The sequence below is a fragment of the Bufo gargarizans genome, chromosome 1 (genome assembly GCF_014858855.1).
Source record: "Bufo gargarizans isolate SCDJY-AF-19 chromosome 1, ASM1485885v1, whole genome shotgun sequence".
Taxonomy (NCBI): Eukaryota; Metazoa; Chordata; class Amphibia; order Anura; family Bufonidae; genus Bufo; species Bufo gargarizans.
This window is the reverse complement of record NC_058080.1, coordinates 168,485,137-168,502,747: the sequence shown is the minus strand read 5'-3', so window position 1 is coordinate 168,502,747 and position 17,611 is coordinate 168,485,137. Positions and strand designations below refer to the sequence as shown.

Sequence of the window (17,611 nt, the reverse complement as noted above, 5' to 3'; positions counted from 1 at the left end):
CTTATGCAAAAAAAAAAAAATTCTATGAACTTGCCAGGCCCCTCATTGGATACCTCGGGGTGTCTTCTTTCCAAAGTGGGGTCACATGTGGGGTATTTATACTGCCCTGGCTTTTTAGGGGCCCTAAAGCGTGAGAAGAAGTCTGGGATCCAAATGTCTAAAAATGCCCTCCTAAAATGAATTTGGGCACCTTTGCGCATCTAGGCTGCAAAAAAGTGTCACACATCTGGTATCGCCGTACTCAGGAGAAGTTGGGGAATGTGTTTTGGGGTGTCATTTTACATATACCCATGCTGGGTGAGAGAAATATCTTGGTCAAATGCCAACTTTGTATAAAAAAATGGGAAAAGTTGTCTTTTGCCAAGATATTTCTCTCACCCAGCATGGGTATATGTAAAATGACACCCCAAAACACATTCCCCAACTTCTCCTGAGTACGGCGATACCAGATGTGTGACACTTTTTTGATGCCAAGGTGGGCAAAGGGGCACATATTCCAAAGTGCACCTTTCGGATTTCACCGGTCATTTTTTACAGATTTTGATTGCAAAGTACTTCTCACACATATGGGCCCCTAAATTGCCAGGGCAGTATAACTACGCCACAAGTGACCCCATTTTGGAAAGAAGACACCCCAAGGTATTCCGTGAGGAGCATGGCGAGTTCCTAGAATTTTTTATTTTTTGTCGCAAGTTAGTGGAATATGAGACTTTGTAAGGAAAAAAGAGAAAAAAAAAATCATCATTTTCCGCTAACTTGTGACAAAAAAAAAAATTCTAGGAACTCGCAGTGCCCCTCACGGAATACCTTGGGGTGTCTTCTTTCCAAAATGGGGTCACTTGTGGCGTAGTTATACTGCCCTGGCAATTTAGGGGCCCAAATGTGTGAGAAGTAATTGCAATCAAAATGTGTAAAAAATGACCGGCGAAACCCGAAAGGTGCACTTTGGAATATGTGCCCTTTTGCCCACCTTGGCATCAAAAAAGTGTCACACATCTGGTATCGCCGTACTCAGGAGAAGTTGGGGAATGTGTTTTGCGGTGTCATTTTACATATACCCATGCTGGGTGAGAAAAATATCTTGGTCAAATGCCAACTTTGTATAAAAAAATTGGAAAAGTTGTCTTTTGCCAAGATATTTCTCTCACCCAGCATGGGTATATGTAAAATGACACCCCAAAACACATTCCCCAACTTCTCCTGAGTACGGCGATACCAGATGTGTGACACTTTTTTGATGCCAAGGTGGGCAAAGGGGCACATATTCCAAAGTGCACCTTTCGGATTTCACCGGTCATTTTTTACAGATTTTGATTGCAAAGTACTTCTCACACATTTGGGCCCCTAAATTGCCAGGGCAGTATAACTACCCCACAAGTGACCCCATTTTGGAAAGAAGACACCCCAAGGTATTCTGTGAGGGGCATGGTGAGTTCCTAGAATTTTTAATTTTTTGTCGCAAGTTAGTGGAATATGAGACTTTGTAAGAAAAAAAATAAAATAAAAAATCATCATCATTTTCCGCTAACTTGTGACAAAAAATAAAAAGTTCTATGAACTCACTATGCCCATCAGCGAATACCTTAGGGTGTCTACTTTCCGAAATGTGGTCATTTGTGGGGGTTTTCTACTGTTTGGGCATTGTAGAACCTCAGGAATCATGACAGGTGCTCAGAAAATCAGAGCTGTTTCAAAAAGCGGAAATTCACATTTTTGTACCATAGTTTGTAAACGCTATAACTTTTACCCAAACCATTTTTTTTTTGCCCAAACATTTTTTTTTATCAAAGACATGTAGAACAATAAATTTGGCGAAAAATGTATATATGGATGTCGTTTTTTTTGCAAAATTTTACAGCTGAAAGTGAAAAATGTCATTTTTTTGCAAAAAATCGTTACATTTTGATTAATAACAAAAAAAGTAAAAATGTCAGCAGCAATAAAATACCACCAAATGAAAGCTCTATTAGTGATAAGAAAAGGAGGTAAAATTCATTTGGGTGGTAAGTTGCATGACCGAGCGATAAACGGTGAAAGGAGTGTAGTGCCGAAGTGTAAAAAGTGCTCTGGTCAAGAAGGGGGTTTCAGCTAGCGGGGCTGAAGTGGTTAAAGGAGAGAAGATATGATATTAAATGCCACCCAAAGTACACTCATTAAGAAACATGAAAAGGGGCCGGACGGCAGCACACAGTAACACTAGTGTTGCGCGCGAATATTCGAATAGCGGATATTAATCGCGAATATCGCAACTTTGCTAATTCACGAATATTACAAATATAGTGTTATATATTCGTTATATCGAATATTCGTCATTTTTTTACATTTGAAAACGTGATTCCTTCTTGCTTCTTTCTTGTGGGTCAATGAGTCATTGGCCCACAAGCAACTTAAGCAGGAAGGAATCATGGGAAAAAAATGACGAATATTCTAAAAAACAAATATATAGCAATATAGGGAATATATTCGTTATTTAGAAAATTCGTCTTTTTTTTTCCAATCTGTACGGTCATTCGCATACTCCTCCCCGACAAGCGTCCCCGTCATATTCGTCATATTCTAAAACACGAAGTTATAGCAATATAGTGAATATTCGTGAAATACACATATTGACTGCTAATATAGTGCTATAGTATTTTTTTTTTATAGTGCACATTTTTTCCCAAATCTGAACCTCAGAAGAGACAAAAAACATTAGACTATAAAAATAAGATTATAGCACTATATTAGCTAAATTGCAGTCTATATGTGTATTTTACGAATATTCGCTATATTGCTATAACTTCGTTTTTTAGAATATTCGTGATATTCTAAAACAAGAATATATAGCAATATAGCGAATATTCGTAAAATACACATATTAGCCGTAGCCATAGCCACCAATAGTAAAGTTGCCTTATACAGTTAAAAGAAAATTGCAATACGTGAATAATTAAATCGCATATTATTCGCGATAAATAGAATAATAACGAATATTCGATTTAGACGAATATAAGACGAATATTCAATCGAATATTTGCGAAATATTGCAAAATCGAATATGGCACCTCCCGCTCATCACTAAGTAACACCCAGTATTCACAGATCCAGCAGGCTGTTCCCGGTCATCAGTGGGAGCAGTGCTGCCATCCCTAGGCGTGGCCACCCCACAGTGTGTAGTTCCGGTGCCAGGAGTTGAACTCCTGCCGATCTGATACTGATAACCTATCCTAAGGACAGGTCATTAATAAGTCCTGGAAAAGCCATTTAAGCTCAACCTCCACATGATCTGTTAAAGTGTAACCTCTAGTAGAGAACACTTCAACATACATTGCACATAGGAATTTAGCACCAAACGTTTTCAGTGTATTGACATTTCCCAGACTATTATTAGGTGGCAATAACTCATTAGTTAATAAATCACTTCTGTTTGGTTTCCATGTTTCTGTAACTTATTAACGGGGCAATAACATTGGCCTCTGACTCTGAACCATACAGAAAAGGGCCTAGATTGTAATGATTTCCTAGTTTGCTAACATGTACTCTGTAGACCTGGGGAATGTGACTGGAGGGTGAGGAATGCTGTGACTATTGACTAGTGTTACACATGACACACATTGAGGCCTCACAACTATAGAACTTCTTCCTTGAGTGCAAAGTGCACAATTTTTTAGAGCCGTAAAACTAACATATGAATAGTATAGAGATGTATGTCATCACAAGCATGCAGTGAGGTGTCAAGATTTGTTACATGTAAAAAATGTATGCTCATACAGTATGTTGAACTTTAAAAAAGTTTGAAATAATGAGTGCTGAGACCCCCACTGATCCGTAGAATAAAGTGAGAGAAGCGCTCATACATCATGCTCTCTCTCCTTGCTGCAGGAGATTGGTCAATAGAAGTCTATGGGCTCTTGTCAATTCCATCTCCTGCAGTGAGGAGAGAGTGCATGATATGCAGGTGTTTCTCTCATTTCATTCTACCTGCCAATCAAATTTCTGCTACGTCTGTACGGCATATCAAAAGTTTTTTAGAAACTCAGTGATGCTTTAAGAATTTTTGGCTGTGTTTGCAAGTGCTGTACCATTAAAACTTAAAGGGGAATTCCAGTTGTTTGAAGCTATCCCCTATCCACAGGATAGGGGATAAGTATTAGATCGGTGGGGGTCCTATGGCTGGGACACCCACTGATCACCATAACAGGGCCATGTACCCCCTGCAGCCTCCTTGAAATGAACGGAGCAGCTAGTCAGGCATGCGTGTGGCCGCTCCATTAATTTCTATGGGAATTCTGGAGATAGCCGAGCGCTGCTCCATTAATTTCTATAGGAATTCTGGAGAAAGCCGAGCTCTGTACTTGGCTACTATCTCCTGAACTCCCATAAAAATTAATGGAGTGGCCATGTGCATATGCGACCAGCCGCTTCATTCAATTTCAGGGGGGCTGCAGGGAGAAGGCTGTCCCCATTCTCGTGATCGGTGGAGGTCCCAGAGGTGGAACCCCCACCTAGTAGTTATCGTTAACGTCAAAGAACCAGAATAATAACACGGATATAAAACTGCTATGTAGATACATAATCCACTGTCAGTTTACTACTGCTGTGCAGAGAATATGGTATCTGCTAGTATAATAGTAGGTAGTAGAATTTGGATAACAGTATGCAAGTTCAATTATTCTCTTGATAGATCTAGGTAAAGAAACGGGACGTCGGCGGCGCTGAGGAGAGCGAGTGACAGCGGCCTTCTCAGTGAGCAGGTCAAAGAAATAAGAAATTAATTGGCACTGTATAGATATATTTAATTGAATAACTTGGTAGCTATACAAAATTTTTATTTAAATGCAATTACAAAAGTATTCAGATCCAGGTGCTGGTTTGAAAACTGTAGAATATTTTTCGTGGTACAACCACTTTAAATGTTGGACAATAACGCGAACAGCGCCTTATGATGGTTAATTTTGCTCCTGTAGCATTGCTAATAAATTGTAGTTCATGTTGAGAGCAGATAACTTGGCTGTCTACAGGATCCACACAATCAGCAATGTATCTACCCCATGCCTTTTTCATTATGGGTGCGGGGTGTCACACCAAGGTCGGGGATGGCAAAATGCTTTATTTGGATTAACACCACTTTCATTTAGCCCTTATTCGTAGAAAGGTTTGGACTTATGCCATAAATCTACAAAACGTAGGGAGTAACTGTACGGGTGAATGGACATTACAAACTCTTTAATTCTGTACATTCACAAAGCTCTTTGTTTTATATGTATATTTTCCTGGAAAAAGCTTCCTGACCTGGGATTACAAGAGTAACACCATCACATTTTCCCACCCATCTGACTAAGCTGTTGATAGGACCTATAAGATGAAAAGCAGACACCTATTAATAAGCTGCCATGTATTCTGAAGTGTGACACACTCCAAACTATTTCTAAAGGACTAGTACTATGTTTGGGGCCAATATAATCCTCACATGATTTTTATATTACATTCCAGGCATAGCATAGTCACAAAAGGGCAGTTATGTATGTAACGACACAAAGGAGACATTACTGTAGGGAGCCGTCCTATTTTTGTCTTCTAAATTCTTTCTGCACAAATGTATTATATATAATTAGGATATAGCGACACTGCTACACAGATCACTGGTACAGTAAAAATGTTTCCCAAGGATTGTTTAGGGGTTCACTTCATACAGAAGAGTAGGTAGGGAGATATATGTAACTCAATATCTGCCTGTTCTCTAGTACTGTGAAGAGCCAGATCTTCTCCAAGGGCAGCCCCACAGCTTCCATTCCGAAAATGGCTGCAGATGGAAGGGCACATGACTTGACTCCATCCATCAGCATCTGCTGTCGTAATGTACTATGCTTGTGCTAGTTTCCTGGTAAAAGTATTATAAAGAGCATAATAAAATATTACAAAGACCTGGATGACAAGCGAGTAGAGTTTCACAGAGCTAGAGAAGTATTTATAGGCAGTAATAAATAAGGTAGGGGCTTTCACACCTGTGGTCCGGCATACAGGTCCAGCAGACAATGCCAGGAATTGACAGGACAAGTACCGTTGCGTTCTTTGTCTGTCCGATTTTCTGCATATTCACCAGGTAGCAGCCGAATCTCTTCCAGACGCCATTATAGTAAATGTAGTCCAACGGAAAGGTGGTAATATTTGGATCCAGAGAAATCCGACAGGCTGTTCTCTACCGAAGCAGTCTGCCACAGATCTCTGCTCCAAATGTGAAACTAGCCTTACATATAGTATATTTTCCTTACATACTCTTTTGAACACATTATATATAAAGTGTTGCATTAAAAAAACTGATACACTAAAGTCTATGTGCACAAAACATCATCAAACAGTTCTGTATATTTTATATACAATTTCTACTTAAAAAGTTATAATCTGTTCCCTTACTTGAAGAAGAAAGTCAAAAAGTGCCATCTTGGACCACTCATGATGATGGACTTCTGGACAGCCCAAATCTGCTTTGGGGATTTTTCCATTCAACCAACACTTATGTGGAAGGATCTTTTGGTAACTTCCCCATTTGAGTTTTATGGAAGACTGTGTGACGTTGTCTGTTGGAGATAGAAAGGAGTCCCACAAAATAACAGGGCAGGGGAGGACATCTGCAAAGTAAAGAATATGTTGCATTTTAATTTATCGGTGCATGTTGGCATATGTCGATGTTCATACCTATACAAGGGCATTCTCTCATGCTTCCCTCACTTTTGACGGCAAAGATAGTACACCATGAAGACCCCATTATAAGTCAGTGGGATCTAATTGTTCAACATGACAGCATCTTGTCTTTCAATATAAACAGAAAAGCCATGACACCACTCAGAACAAAACTTATTTTTTTCCAGGAAAAATACAATTTCAGACTATATGCTATTTTTGCAGTTAAAAGGAAATGGAAATGTAATGGAATAGAAACTAATGACATGGGAACTATTTCACTCTTAGAGTTCTACATCTACTATATTACAAGTTTATTTTGGCTACTAAATCAACCGTTTCATTTTCAGCCACTTCAGGCATTTAATCTCTGCTTCAACATCTGTTAAATGTTGCTTTAAAATATGCCCTCATCACCCTTATACTGAACTTTAAATTCTTTCAGAAAATATGTAATCACATAACTTTGTTGAGTGACATGTGCAATACATCTCTTGTGCAGGCACATACCATGCTGGGTAACCTGGGCTTGACATTTCTATCCTAAAGTAACAGCGAGACATGAGTAGGCAAAATTTACGACATAAGTTGGATTTTGTGCAGTCATGAAAGATGCAATGTTCACTGACATATGAGCTGAACTGAATACTTTAAAAGGTACTATACATTAAAAACCCTTTAATCTAGCATCTGATAACATAACATATTTCCCAGCCCAAAATGCCATGTATTGTATAACTGAGTAAGGTTACTTTCACGCTTACGTTGTTTATTCCAGTTTTGACATCCGGCAGAGGATCTCAAAACTGGAATTAAACGTATTTGTTTTGATTTTGCACATCAGGATGCATCCGTTCAGTTAGGACGCAGTTCTGTGAAATCAAAGCAGAACAAACTGGATCCATCACTAAATACATTGAAAGTCAATCGTGACAGATCCGTTTTTTTGGGCTCCTAACAAACCAGATCCGTCACCACTGGCGAACATTGTTTTTAGTGACGGATCTGGTTTGTTCCGTTTCAATGACCGAACACCAAACCGCAGCTTGCAGCGGTTTTGAGTCCGGTCACAAAACAGAATGCTGATGGAACAGAAGACATCCTGATGCACCCTGAACGGATCTCTTTCCATTCAGAATGCATGAGGACTAAATGGATTTTTTTTTTTTACCAGTTTTGAGATCCTCTGGAAAACAACAGGAAAGAGGCCTAAAAACAAGCATACAGTATAGTAATATATTCATTAGCAAATGTATCTGATTAAAATGCAGTCATAGTAGCAGAATTTTTTAGACGCTCCTACTAAAGGTAATCTAATAGAAAATTTTGTCAAGATATAGTAAGGGCAGATACACCATATATAAACAAATTACAGCTTTAGCGTCCTTTAATTATGGTGAGTTGTTATATAGCTGTGGGATGAATTTGGTTTCCTGTCTTTACTCAAAAGAAACCCTAAATTTATACTTGTATTTTTATGGTCGTCTTGATTGTTCGTTATCTTAAAGAAGTTTTTCCAGAATAAGAAAAACATGGCAGCTTTCTTCCAGAACCAGCACACACCTGTCCACAGGATGTATTAGTCGTGCTGCTGTTTTTTTTTAAAGGAAAGCTGTTTTTAATCCTGTACTACCTCTGAAATTTTACTACTATGGACCCAAAGGGAGGCAAAGGCGTTAGGTAGGTGTATAACTTCGAAAACTATTTTTTTATACTAGTTAAACCCAACTCTTCAACACACCCAACCCAGATCACAGCGTAGGTAACATTTAATTGTGATGGTGAAATGCAATGATAACTTAGGGACACCACAAACCTTAGAAAACATGAAATATATAGAAGAGTATAGCATATTATTTTGCTATAAGGTACTAATTGGTTGTTTCTTTGCTTGTCATATCACAACTTCCAACAGCACAATTTAGAAGGGTCACAAAAACCACACGTAGCCAGTGGCTCTGCCAAATGTCATTGTCACTATTAGAGATGAGCGAATCGAAGTTGACAAAGTGGAATTCGATCCGAGTTTCAGGAAATTCCTATCACACTGAATCCGAATTTCCTCACGCTTCTTGGTAACGAATTGCATTTTTTCATAAAAAGACTGCTGCACGTGTGAGGACATAGAGCAAGGAACTCTGGGAACGAGGGATCACCCATAATGCCATGCATGCAGCCAATCAGCAGCCAGCCCTGTGATGTTAAAACCCTATAAATAGCCTCATCCATCTTGCATTCTGCCATTTTCCAGTGTAGTTAGTGCAGGGAGAGACGTCAGCAGGTGCTAGGGACAGTGCTAGGAAAGACTTCATTGTGCTAAAAAAAACGATTTACAAGTTCAGGGAAAGATTATTCAAGGTGTAGGGAAAGGATAGGGTGGAATCATTCCACAACATTTATGTTGAAAGGGGTTCAAAAAGGAAGGTTAAAGCCTGGGTAAAAGGAACAATCCTATTACACCTTGCTGCACTGACTGGGGATCCAAATTGCAATTATACAGCTCTGTAATTCCAGCAAACCGTTCTTGTTATTGGGGTGCAAGTGCTGTTTGATACAGTCATTAACAGGGTTTATTACAAGGAAATATTTATATTTCTGTCTTATTTGCCCTTGTGCGGTGCAGTTATATGTTCTAAAGCATTTTTTGGCTTGTATTAGTGGGAAAAAAAGGGCTTATTAGCTGTTATGTGGTGAAGTGCAAAAATTTGTGGCACAAACAAAATATATTTGCCATTTAGCAGTGCAATTATATGTTCTAAAGCCCTTTTTGTCATGTATTAGTGGCAAAAGAAAACTATATTTGCCGTTCAGTGGTGCAGTTATATGTTCTAAAGCCTTTTGTGTTGTGTATAAGTGGAAAAAGTAAGGGCCTATTTGCCGTTCAGCGGTGCAGATATACAGTACAGACCAAAAGTTTGGACACACCTTCTCATTCAAAGAGTTTTCTTTATTTTCATGACTATGAAAATTGTAGATTCACACTGAAGGCATCAAAACTATGAATTAACACATGTGGAATGATATACATAACAAAAAAGTGTGAAACAACTGAAAATATGTAATATTCTAGGTTCTTCAAAGTAGCCACCTTTTGCTTTGATTACTGCTTTGCACACTCTTGGCATTCCCTTCATGAGATTCAAGAGGTAGTCACCTGAAATGGTCTTCCAGCAGTCTTGAAGGAGTTCCCAGAGATGCTTAGCACTTGTTGGCCCTTTTGCCTTCACTCTGCGGTCCAGCTCACCCCAAACCATCTCGATTGGGTTCAGGTCTGGTGACTGTGGAGGCCAGGTCATCTGGCGCAGCACCCCATCACTCTCCTTCATGGTCAAATAGCCCTTACACAGCCTGGAGGTGTGTTTGGGGTCATTGTCCTGTTGAAAAATAAATGATGGTCCAACTAAACGCAAACTGGATGGAATAGCATGCCGCTGCAAGATGCTGTGGTAGCCATGCTAGGTTCAGTATGCCTTCAATTTTGAATAAATCCCCAACAGTGTCACCAGCAAAGCACCCCCACACCATCACACCTCCTCCTCCATGCTTCACGGTGGGAACCAGGCATGTAGAGTCCATCCGTTCACCTTTTCTGCATCGCACAAAGACATGGTGGTTGGAACCAAAGATCTCACATTTGGACTCATCAGACCAAAGCAAAGATTTCCACTGGTCTAATGTCCATTCCTTGTGTTCTTTAGCCCAAACAAGTCTCTTCTGCTTGTTGCCTGTCCTTAGCAGTGGTTTCCTAGCAGATATTCTACCATGAAGGCCTGATTCACACAGTCTACTCTTAACAGTTGTTCTAGAGATGTGTCTGCTGCTAGAACTCTGTGTGGCATTGACCTGGTCTCTAATCTGAGTTGCTGTTAACCTGCGATTTCTGAGGCTGGTGACTCGGATGAATTTATCCTCCACAGCAGAGGTGACTCTTGGTCTTCCTTTCCTGGGGCGGTCTGCATGTGAGCCAGTTTCTTTGTAGCGCTTGATGGTTTTTGTGACTGCACTTGGGGACATTTTCAAAGTTTTCAAAAATTTTCGGACCGACTGACCTTCATTTCTTAAAGTAATGATGGCCACTCGTTTTTCTTTACTTAGTTGTTTTTTTCTTGCCATAATACAAATTCTAACAGTCTATTCAGTAGGACTATCAGCTGTGTATCCACCTGACTTCTCCACAACGCAACTGATGGTCCCAACCCCATTTATAAGGGAAGAAATCCCACTTATTAAACCTGACAGGGCACACCTATGAAGTGAAAAACATTTCAGGTGACTACCTCTTGAAGCTCATCAAGAGAATGCCAAGAGTGTGCAAAGCAGTAATCAAAGCAAAAGGTGGCTACTTTGAAGAACCTAGAATATTACATATTTTCAGTTGTTTCACACTTTTTTGTTATGTATATAATTCCACATGTGTTAATTCATAGTTTTGATGCATTCAGTGTGAATCTACAATTTTCATATTCATGAAAATAAAGAAAACTCTTTGAATTAGAAGGTGTGTCCAAACTTTTGGACTGTACTGTATGTTCTAAAGCCCTTTTTGTCATGTATTAGTGCAAAAGAAAAATATATTTGCCGTTCAGCGGTGCAGTTATATGTTCCAAAGCCTTATGTGGAGTGTATAAGTGGAAAATATAAGGGCCTATTTGCCGTTCAGCGGTGCAGTTATATGTTCTAAAGCCTTTTTTGTCGTGTATTAGAGGCAAAATAAATATATATTTGCCGGTCAACGGTGCATTTATATGTTCTAAAGCCTTTTGTGTCGTATATAAGTGGAAAAAAATAAGAAGCAGGGCCTATGTGCCGTTCAGCGGTGAAGTTATATGTTCCAAAGCCTTTTGTGGAGTGTATAAGTGGAAAAAAGAAAAATATATTTGCCGTTCAGCGGTGCAGTTATATGTTGCAAAGCCTTTTGTGGAGTGTATAAGTGGAAAAAAATAAGGGCCTATTTGCCAGTCAACGGTGAAGTTATATGTTCTAAAGCCTTTTGTGTCGTATATAAGTGGAAAAAAATAAGGGGCAGGACCTATTTGCCGTTCAGCGGTGAAGTTATATGTTCCAAAGCCTTTTGTGGAGTGTATAAGTGGAAAAATATATTTGCCATTCAAAGGTTCAGTTATATGTTCTAAAGTCCTTTTTTGCTTGTATTAGTGGCACAAAAAAAGGATTTGCCGTTGTGTGGTGTAGTGAGAAAGTTACAGCCTTTTTTGGCGTCTATTAGTGGAAAATAAAAAAGGGCTTATTAGCCGTTGTGTGGTGAACATACAGTATATGTCCTGCCTGGCCAGTTATGTGGGATCAGAGTGGATGTTTAGTGCGGCGAGGGCCATAGTTACCTCAAGAAGAACTCGCCTGTCCACCCAAAATGTGTAGAGACTAGCCTTTTGTCAAAAGGAATCAGGCGTGGATCAGCCAGGATTTCCACCTACCAATGCCTGATGCATCAAACTAGATAATCCATGGTGCCACACCAACACTTTGACCAAATAGACCGGTTTCTTCTGGCTACCTGCCTCAGCTACTATTCTGATGCTGCCACCCGCATGATGCCACACATCTGATTCCAAGTGCTGCTTCTTTCACCCACCATCTTCAGCTGGTACTCATATTGCCACCCACCTCTCCACCGGGTCACTCTGTGGTCTCCTGATGCTGCTGCCACCTCTCCACTATGTCACCGGGTCACTCTGTGGTCTCCTGATGCTGCTGTTACCTCCACACTATTTCACCTTGCCACTCTGTAGTCTCCTGATGCTGCTGTCACCTCCACACTATGTCACCTTGCTACTCTGTGGTCTCCTGATGTTGCTGCCACCTCCCCACTCTTTCACCGGGTCGCTCTGTGGTCTCCTGATGCTGCTACTGCAACCTCCACACTATGTCACCTTGCCACTCTGTGGTCTCCTGATGCTGCTGTCACCTCCACACTATGTCACCTTGCCACTCTGTGGTCTCCTGATGCTGCTGCCACCTTGACACTGTCATTTTGCCACTCAGTGGCCTCCTCCTGATGGTGCTGCTGCCGCCACCACCACACTCTGTCATTGTGCCACTCTTTGGCCTCATGATGCTGCTGCAACCTCCACATTGTCATTGTGCCACTCTGTTGCCTCTTCCTGATGCTGCCGCCACCTCCAGACTCTGTCATTGGGTCACTCTGTGGTCTCCTCATGCTGCTTCCACCTCACCACTATGTTATAGGGTAACTCTGTGGACTTCTCATGCTGTTCTCACCATCCCCACCTCATAACGGGGCCACTATTTTGCCTTTAGGCCTGACTGACATCATCATTTATTTGACCCTTCTTCTGATCTGTCAGAAGGAAGGAAAAATGAGACGCACAACGGATCCTGTCTGTGTAGCAGCTGTAAGGCCTGTATGGTCCCATCAGAATTGGCTTGTGATTTGGTAGCCAAAAGCAGGAGTGGGTACAAAACACAAAAGACATGCAAATATTCCATTCACGTCTCATCTCTGTTTTGGATCCACTCCAGTTTTTTATAATGTATTACTGACCAAATGCTGACCGAATGAAGGCGGATGCTCAACAGACAGGATCCTTTTTTTTAGGGGTTATTGTTCTGATCAGTGGAAGGGCAAAATAATCAGTGATGTCAACACAAATTTACTGCTGACACCCTCTCCAGTCTGTCGGGGGGCTCTACTTGTATAAGCGTTTAATAGAACAGGTTCTGTAGACATCTATGTGGAATCAGCTGATGACGGTGTAAAAGGAGTGCGCTTCTTCTTGGTGCTAACATCAACCTGTAAGGTTTAGTTCATACTTGAGTAATTTGGTCAGTTTTGGACCCATGACTGCCCAAATAAGTGAAATGTGCAGTGATTCTAAGAGCGACGCCTGTCATCGGCATGTTATACTGACTCACAGTATTATTTTACTACCAAAGCAGACTCCCTGTGCGTGTTACTGCAAGGCACAGTGTTCCACACCACTATAAAGGCTTTCTGCAGCCAGGAAATACGTGATTCGCCACAAATAAATTCGGATCAAACCAAATTTGTTAGAAAAATTCGTCGAATCGGCCAAATAAATTTTTTTAAAACTTCACTCATCTCGAGTTACTGTACATTTCTGATTGTCATTGCACATCTCTATCTGCAGCAGATGAAATTGGATACAACAGATCAGAAAAGCAGTGGGACCCTTGCCAAAATGCTTATTACAGGGAATGGAGAGGGAGCTGCTCATTTTGTAGCCTGAAAAAGAAAACCCAAGTGATTTTTTTTTTTTTTTGCATAATGGACTGATTCTTTAATGTGCTTATCTGACTCATGACACAGTTTTGTACTTTTACACAACAGGACAGCAATTCATAATAGCACAATATAAAGCACAGATCCTTTGATAAGTCATCCAGTGGTACAATCTGGCCAATACCATTATTTGAGCAATTTCTTAAAGGGGTTCTCCGGGAATGAAGAAATGAAAATACTTATATACTACTTTATTATAAATATATTCCCAAATTCCTTTTATTAGTTATAATGGTTCATTTTGTCTGGGGAGCAATCGTTAGAAGAAAAAAAATGGCTGCCGTCCGATTAGTACACACATAACCTGTCCTAATCACACAGCAGGACAAGGTACTTCACAAAAATGAGCTAAAGAGCTGCCTCATTCTCCTCTCTGCAGATTCCACCTTTCATTTTTGACAGCTCCTTTGAAAAATAAAAAGTGGAATCTGATTGGTTGCTTTGGGCAACTAAGCCAGTTCTACTTTACATCAGTACTACCAGTTCTGTTAATGCTATAACATCCTCTATGCCGCTAGTGCGCTATAGTATCTACAGTTACCAGATCTAGGGAGTCCCTCTGGAGCCACTAATCACAATAGACTGTATTAAAGTACTATTCATATATAGTTTACCTTTTCAGCCCTGGGGTTTTTCATTTTTTCATTTTTGTTTTTCACTTTCTGCCTTTCCGGAGCCATATTTTTTTTATTTTCCCATTTACATAGCCTTATGAGGTCTTGTTTGTTGTGGGACAAGTTGCACTTTCTAATGCCACCATTTAATATTGCATACAATGTAGTTGGGAGGTGGGGGGAAAAAATCCAAATAAGATGAAATTTGGAAAAAAACTCATTTCTGCAACAGTTCGTTTTTATGGTGTTCCTATGCGGTCAAAAATGACTTGTCACTTTCATTCTCCAGGTCTAATTATGGTGATACCACATTTGTATAGTTTTTCTTGCATTTTAATGCTGGAAAAAAAACTTGAAAAAAATGTTTTCTTTCTTTTTGTTGACATATTGTGACCCTTATAACTTTTTTGTAGTTATGTGTATGGAGATGTGTGAGGGCTTATTTTTTCCAGGGTCAATCATTTTGGAGTGTGCATGACTTTTTAATCACTTTTTATTCAAATTATTGTGGGAGGTGAAGCGACCAAAAAAATAGCAAATTGGCCCTTTTGACTTTTTTCCGTTTTGCCAGATGGGAAATTTTAATAGTATGGGCGTTTCCGTATGCGGCGATGACCACGATTCTTATTTTTTTTATTGTTTATGTGTTTTTATTTTTATTTCTTTTTTATATTTTTAAAGAATATTTTACACTTTCTTATTCTTCCCATAGGGAACTATAACAAATAATTGTCAGATTGCTATTCTTACAGATTCCAATGCATTAGCATTTTACTATGCTCCTATGGAGCCCTGCCACACAAAGAGGGGCTCCATAGGAACTAATGTGTGGCAGCCTCGTATTACTCAGGAATACAGAGGCTGCCACATACACACACTCCAGCTCCGCCGATCCTCGCTAGGGGGAGCCAGTACAAACCTGGAAGCACGTGCTTCCGTTTTTTCGCGCTCCCATATGCCATGGTCATGTTTGACCATAGCATCTGAAGGGTTAAAAGTATGCAATCAACGTTATCACTTACCTTATACTGTATATTAGTATAGGTGTCTGCGCCATCTTTAAAGGGGTTAAGTTACATGCCTATTCTAACATAGTGAGTATAGACCCACTGTGCCACTGAATGGCTACTCCTAATTGCCCTCTTTTGTTTTGCACCTTTTCACACATATACAGAGATCTGATGTTCACTGCAGGGAAACCACCAGGTTGCTACCTCTTGGAATAATCTCCATTCAGTGACAGCTGACTCAGGTAGAGCAACAGTCATCAGTGCATGGCACCAGGGTATAAACAGAATCGTATTCAGAGGACAGGCCAAGTTCAAGGCAGGCTTCCCGGTGGGAAGGAGCAGGGAGATGATGTCCATCATGGACAGCTATAGCAACCAAGCCGCAGAACAAGTGAGCATTCCTGTGGCTGTGCTTGCCAAAAGTAGGGTAATACCGGCGGGCATGGACCTCCTGTGCTACACCTAGAAGTATGTAACATGTCTGGTGATAAAACCAGGTGTGTAGAAAGCTTGTATTCTCAGTCTTCCCAGTGAGCCAATGAGTGTTTTATATGAAAAAGTATGTCAATTTTTTGCATAATGACAATGAATTTAATTTGATCTGTCTTACCCCAAAACACAATTGTGGTATTTTTTTTCCCGGTTCTGTTTAATATTGATATGGTGTAATCAAAGGAGATTTGAGAGGAGCTCAGAAAAAGAGCTTTAGTGCTTATAGGCACTTTTATATAAATACACCTCAATTCTAGATGACTTTCATCGGTCTATATTTGGTCAATTTTTCCCATGTAGTATAAAATCTTTCATATACTCTATTAAGCTTCCAGCGGATAGGTCATCAAAAAATCTTGAAAAACCCCTTAAAAGCAGTGAAGTATTTTTTTAACCAAACAAAGGCATGATGCTTGTTATGAGTGAACATTTGAACAGTTGGAGCCGGTCAGCTTGTTTTGAGGCTGGAAGGTGCTGCATATAAAGAAGCAATTCCCTGACTAAGGCATACAGCCAATAATCTTATACTACTGTATGTATTTGCTAATATCCTGCATTTATGAGATCAAAGTATTAAAATAAAATTTTTGACTTTAGACTAAAATAATCTTTATTCTGCTGAGAGTCTTTCCAGGAAATCCCATGCTGACAATAATAGCAAATTTCATTTAATCTATCTGCACCAGCACTATATTAATGAAAGGATTTAAGGGTTTCTAAAACATAGAAAAGTAAGCTAGAAATAAGATTGTAGGTGTAAAAATGGGAATAAACACTGACAATAAATCATTTGAATTAGACATTGTTATACAAAAAGGAATATAGGGGATCATTTATTAAAGAGACATACGCCTATTTCTGAAGGAGATTATGGCACAAAGGTCCTTTGCACCACAATCTGTGACTTCTTCCCGCTCACGCCAGGTCTAAAAAGTGGGCGTGGTGTGGGCGGGGAAGGGGACAGGCCAGCAGACCCAATGAAACACCTTGACAGCTTCCTGGGACACGCATTAGTCAAAACAAGATTAAAGGGATTGTCCGGCCAGATACAAATTTGTGTCAACGTATTTGAAATTCATTAAACTTACAGCAGTACAATAGGTAATCTGATGTCCTGCTAACAGTGTTGGTCCCATTGCACTTCCAGGTTGGATCCAGCACAGAACTAGAGTTTCCCCCTCTCTGTGTTGGCCCATTGTGGCGCTTATTTACTAATAGAAATACATCTACATTCGGCATATTTCTGGCACAGATTACAGCTCAAAGGTTCTTTGCACCGCAATCTGTGACTTTTCCCCGCGCACGCTAGATCTAAAAAAGTGGGCGTGGCTCAGGCAGGGGAAAGGGGACGGGCTTGCAGGCCCATCATTCATCATTTTTGACACCTGTTTTAGGCATAGAAAATGGTCTAAATCTACGCTAGCAAGGAAGCTGCAGTAGACTTATAAGCTGCAGTGGATCGGCTGAAGTTATGTAGATGCCGGTGCCTATTTTGGCGGAACCATCGTCTGAAACGCTGGTCTTAATAAATAATCCCCTATGTATTTAAACAGGGC

General features: G+C 40.1%; 1 protein-coding gene across 1 annotated transcript in view; it reads right to left on the bottom strand.

Annotated features, from left to right (window-relative positions):
• Positions 1 to 17,611, bottom strand: part of GASK1B (golgi associated kinase 1B) — a 62,322-nt gene that overhangs the window by 14,804 nt on the left and 29,907 nt on the right. Inside the window, exon 2 of the mRNA XM_044300069.1 lies at positions 6,394 to 6,608. Coding sequence (XP_044156004.1) covers positions 6,394 to 6,608 — 215 coding nt within the window. The remainder of the gene's footprint in view (positions 1 to 6,393; positions 6,609 to 17,611) is intronic.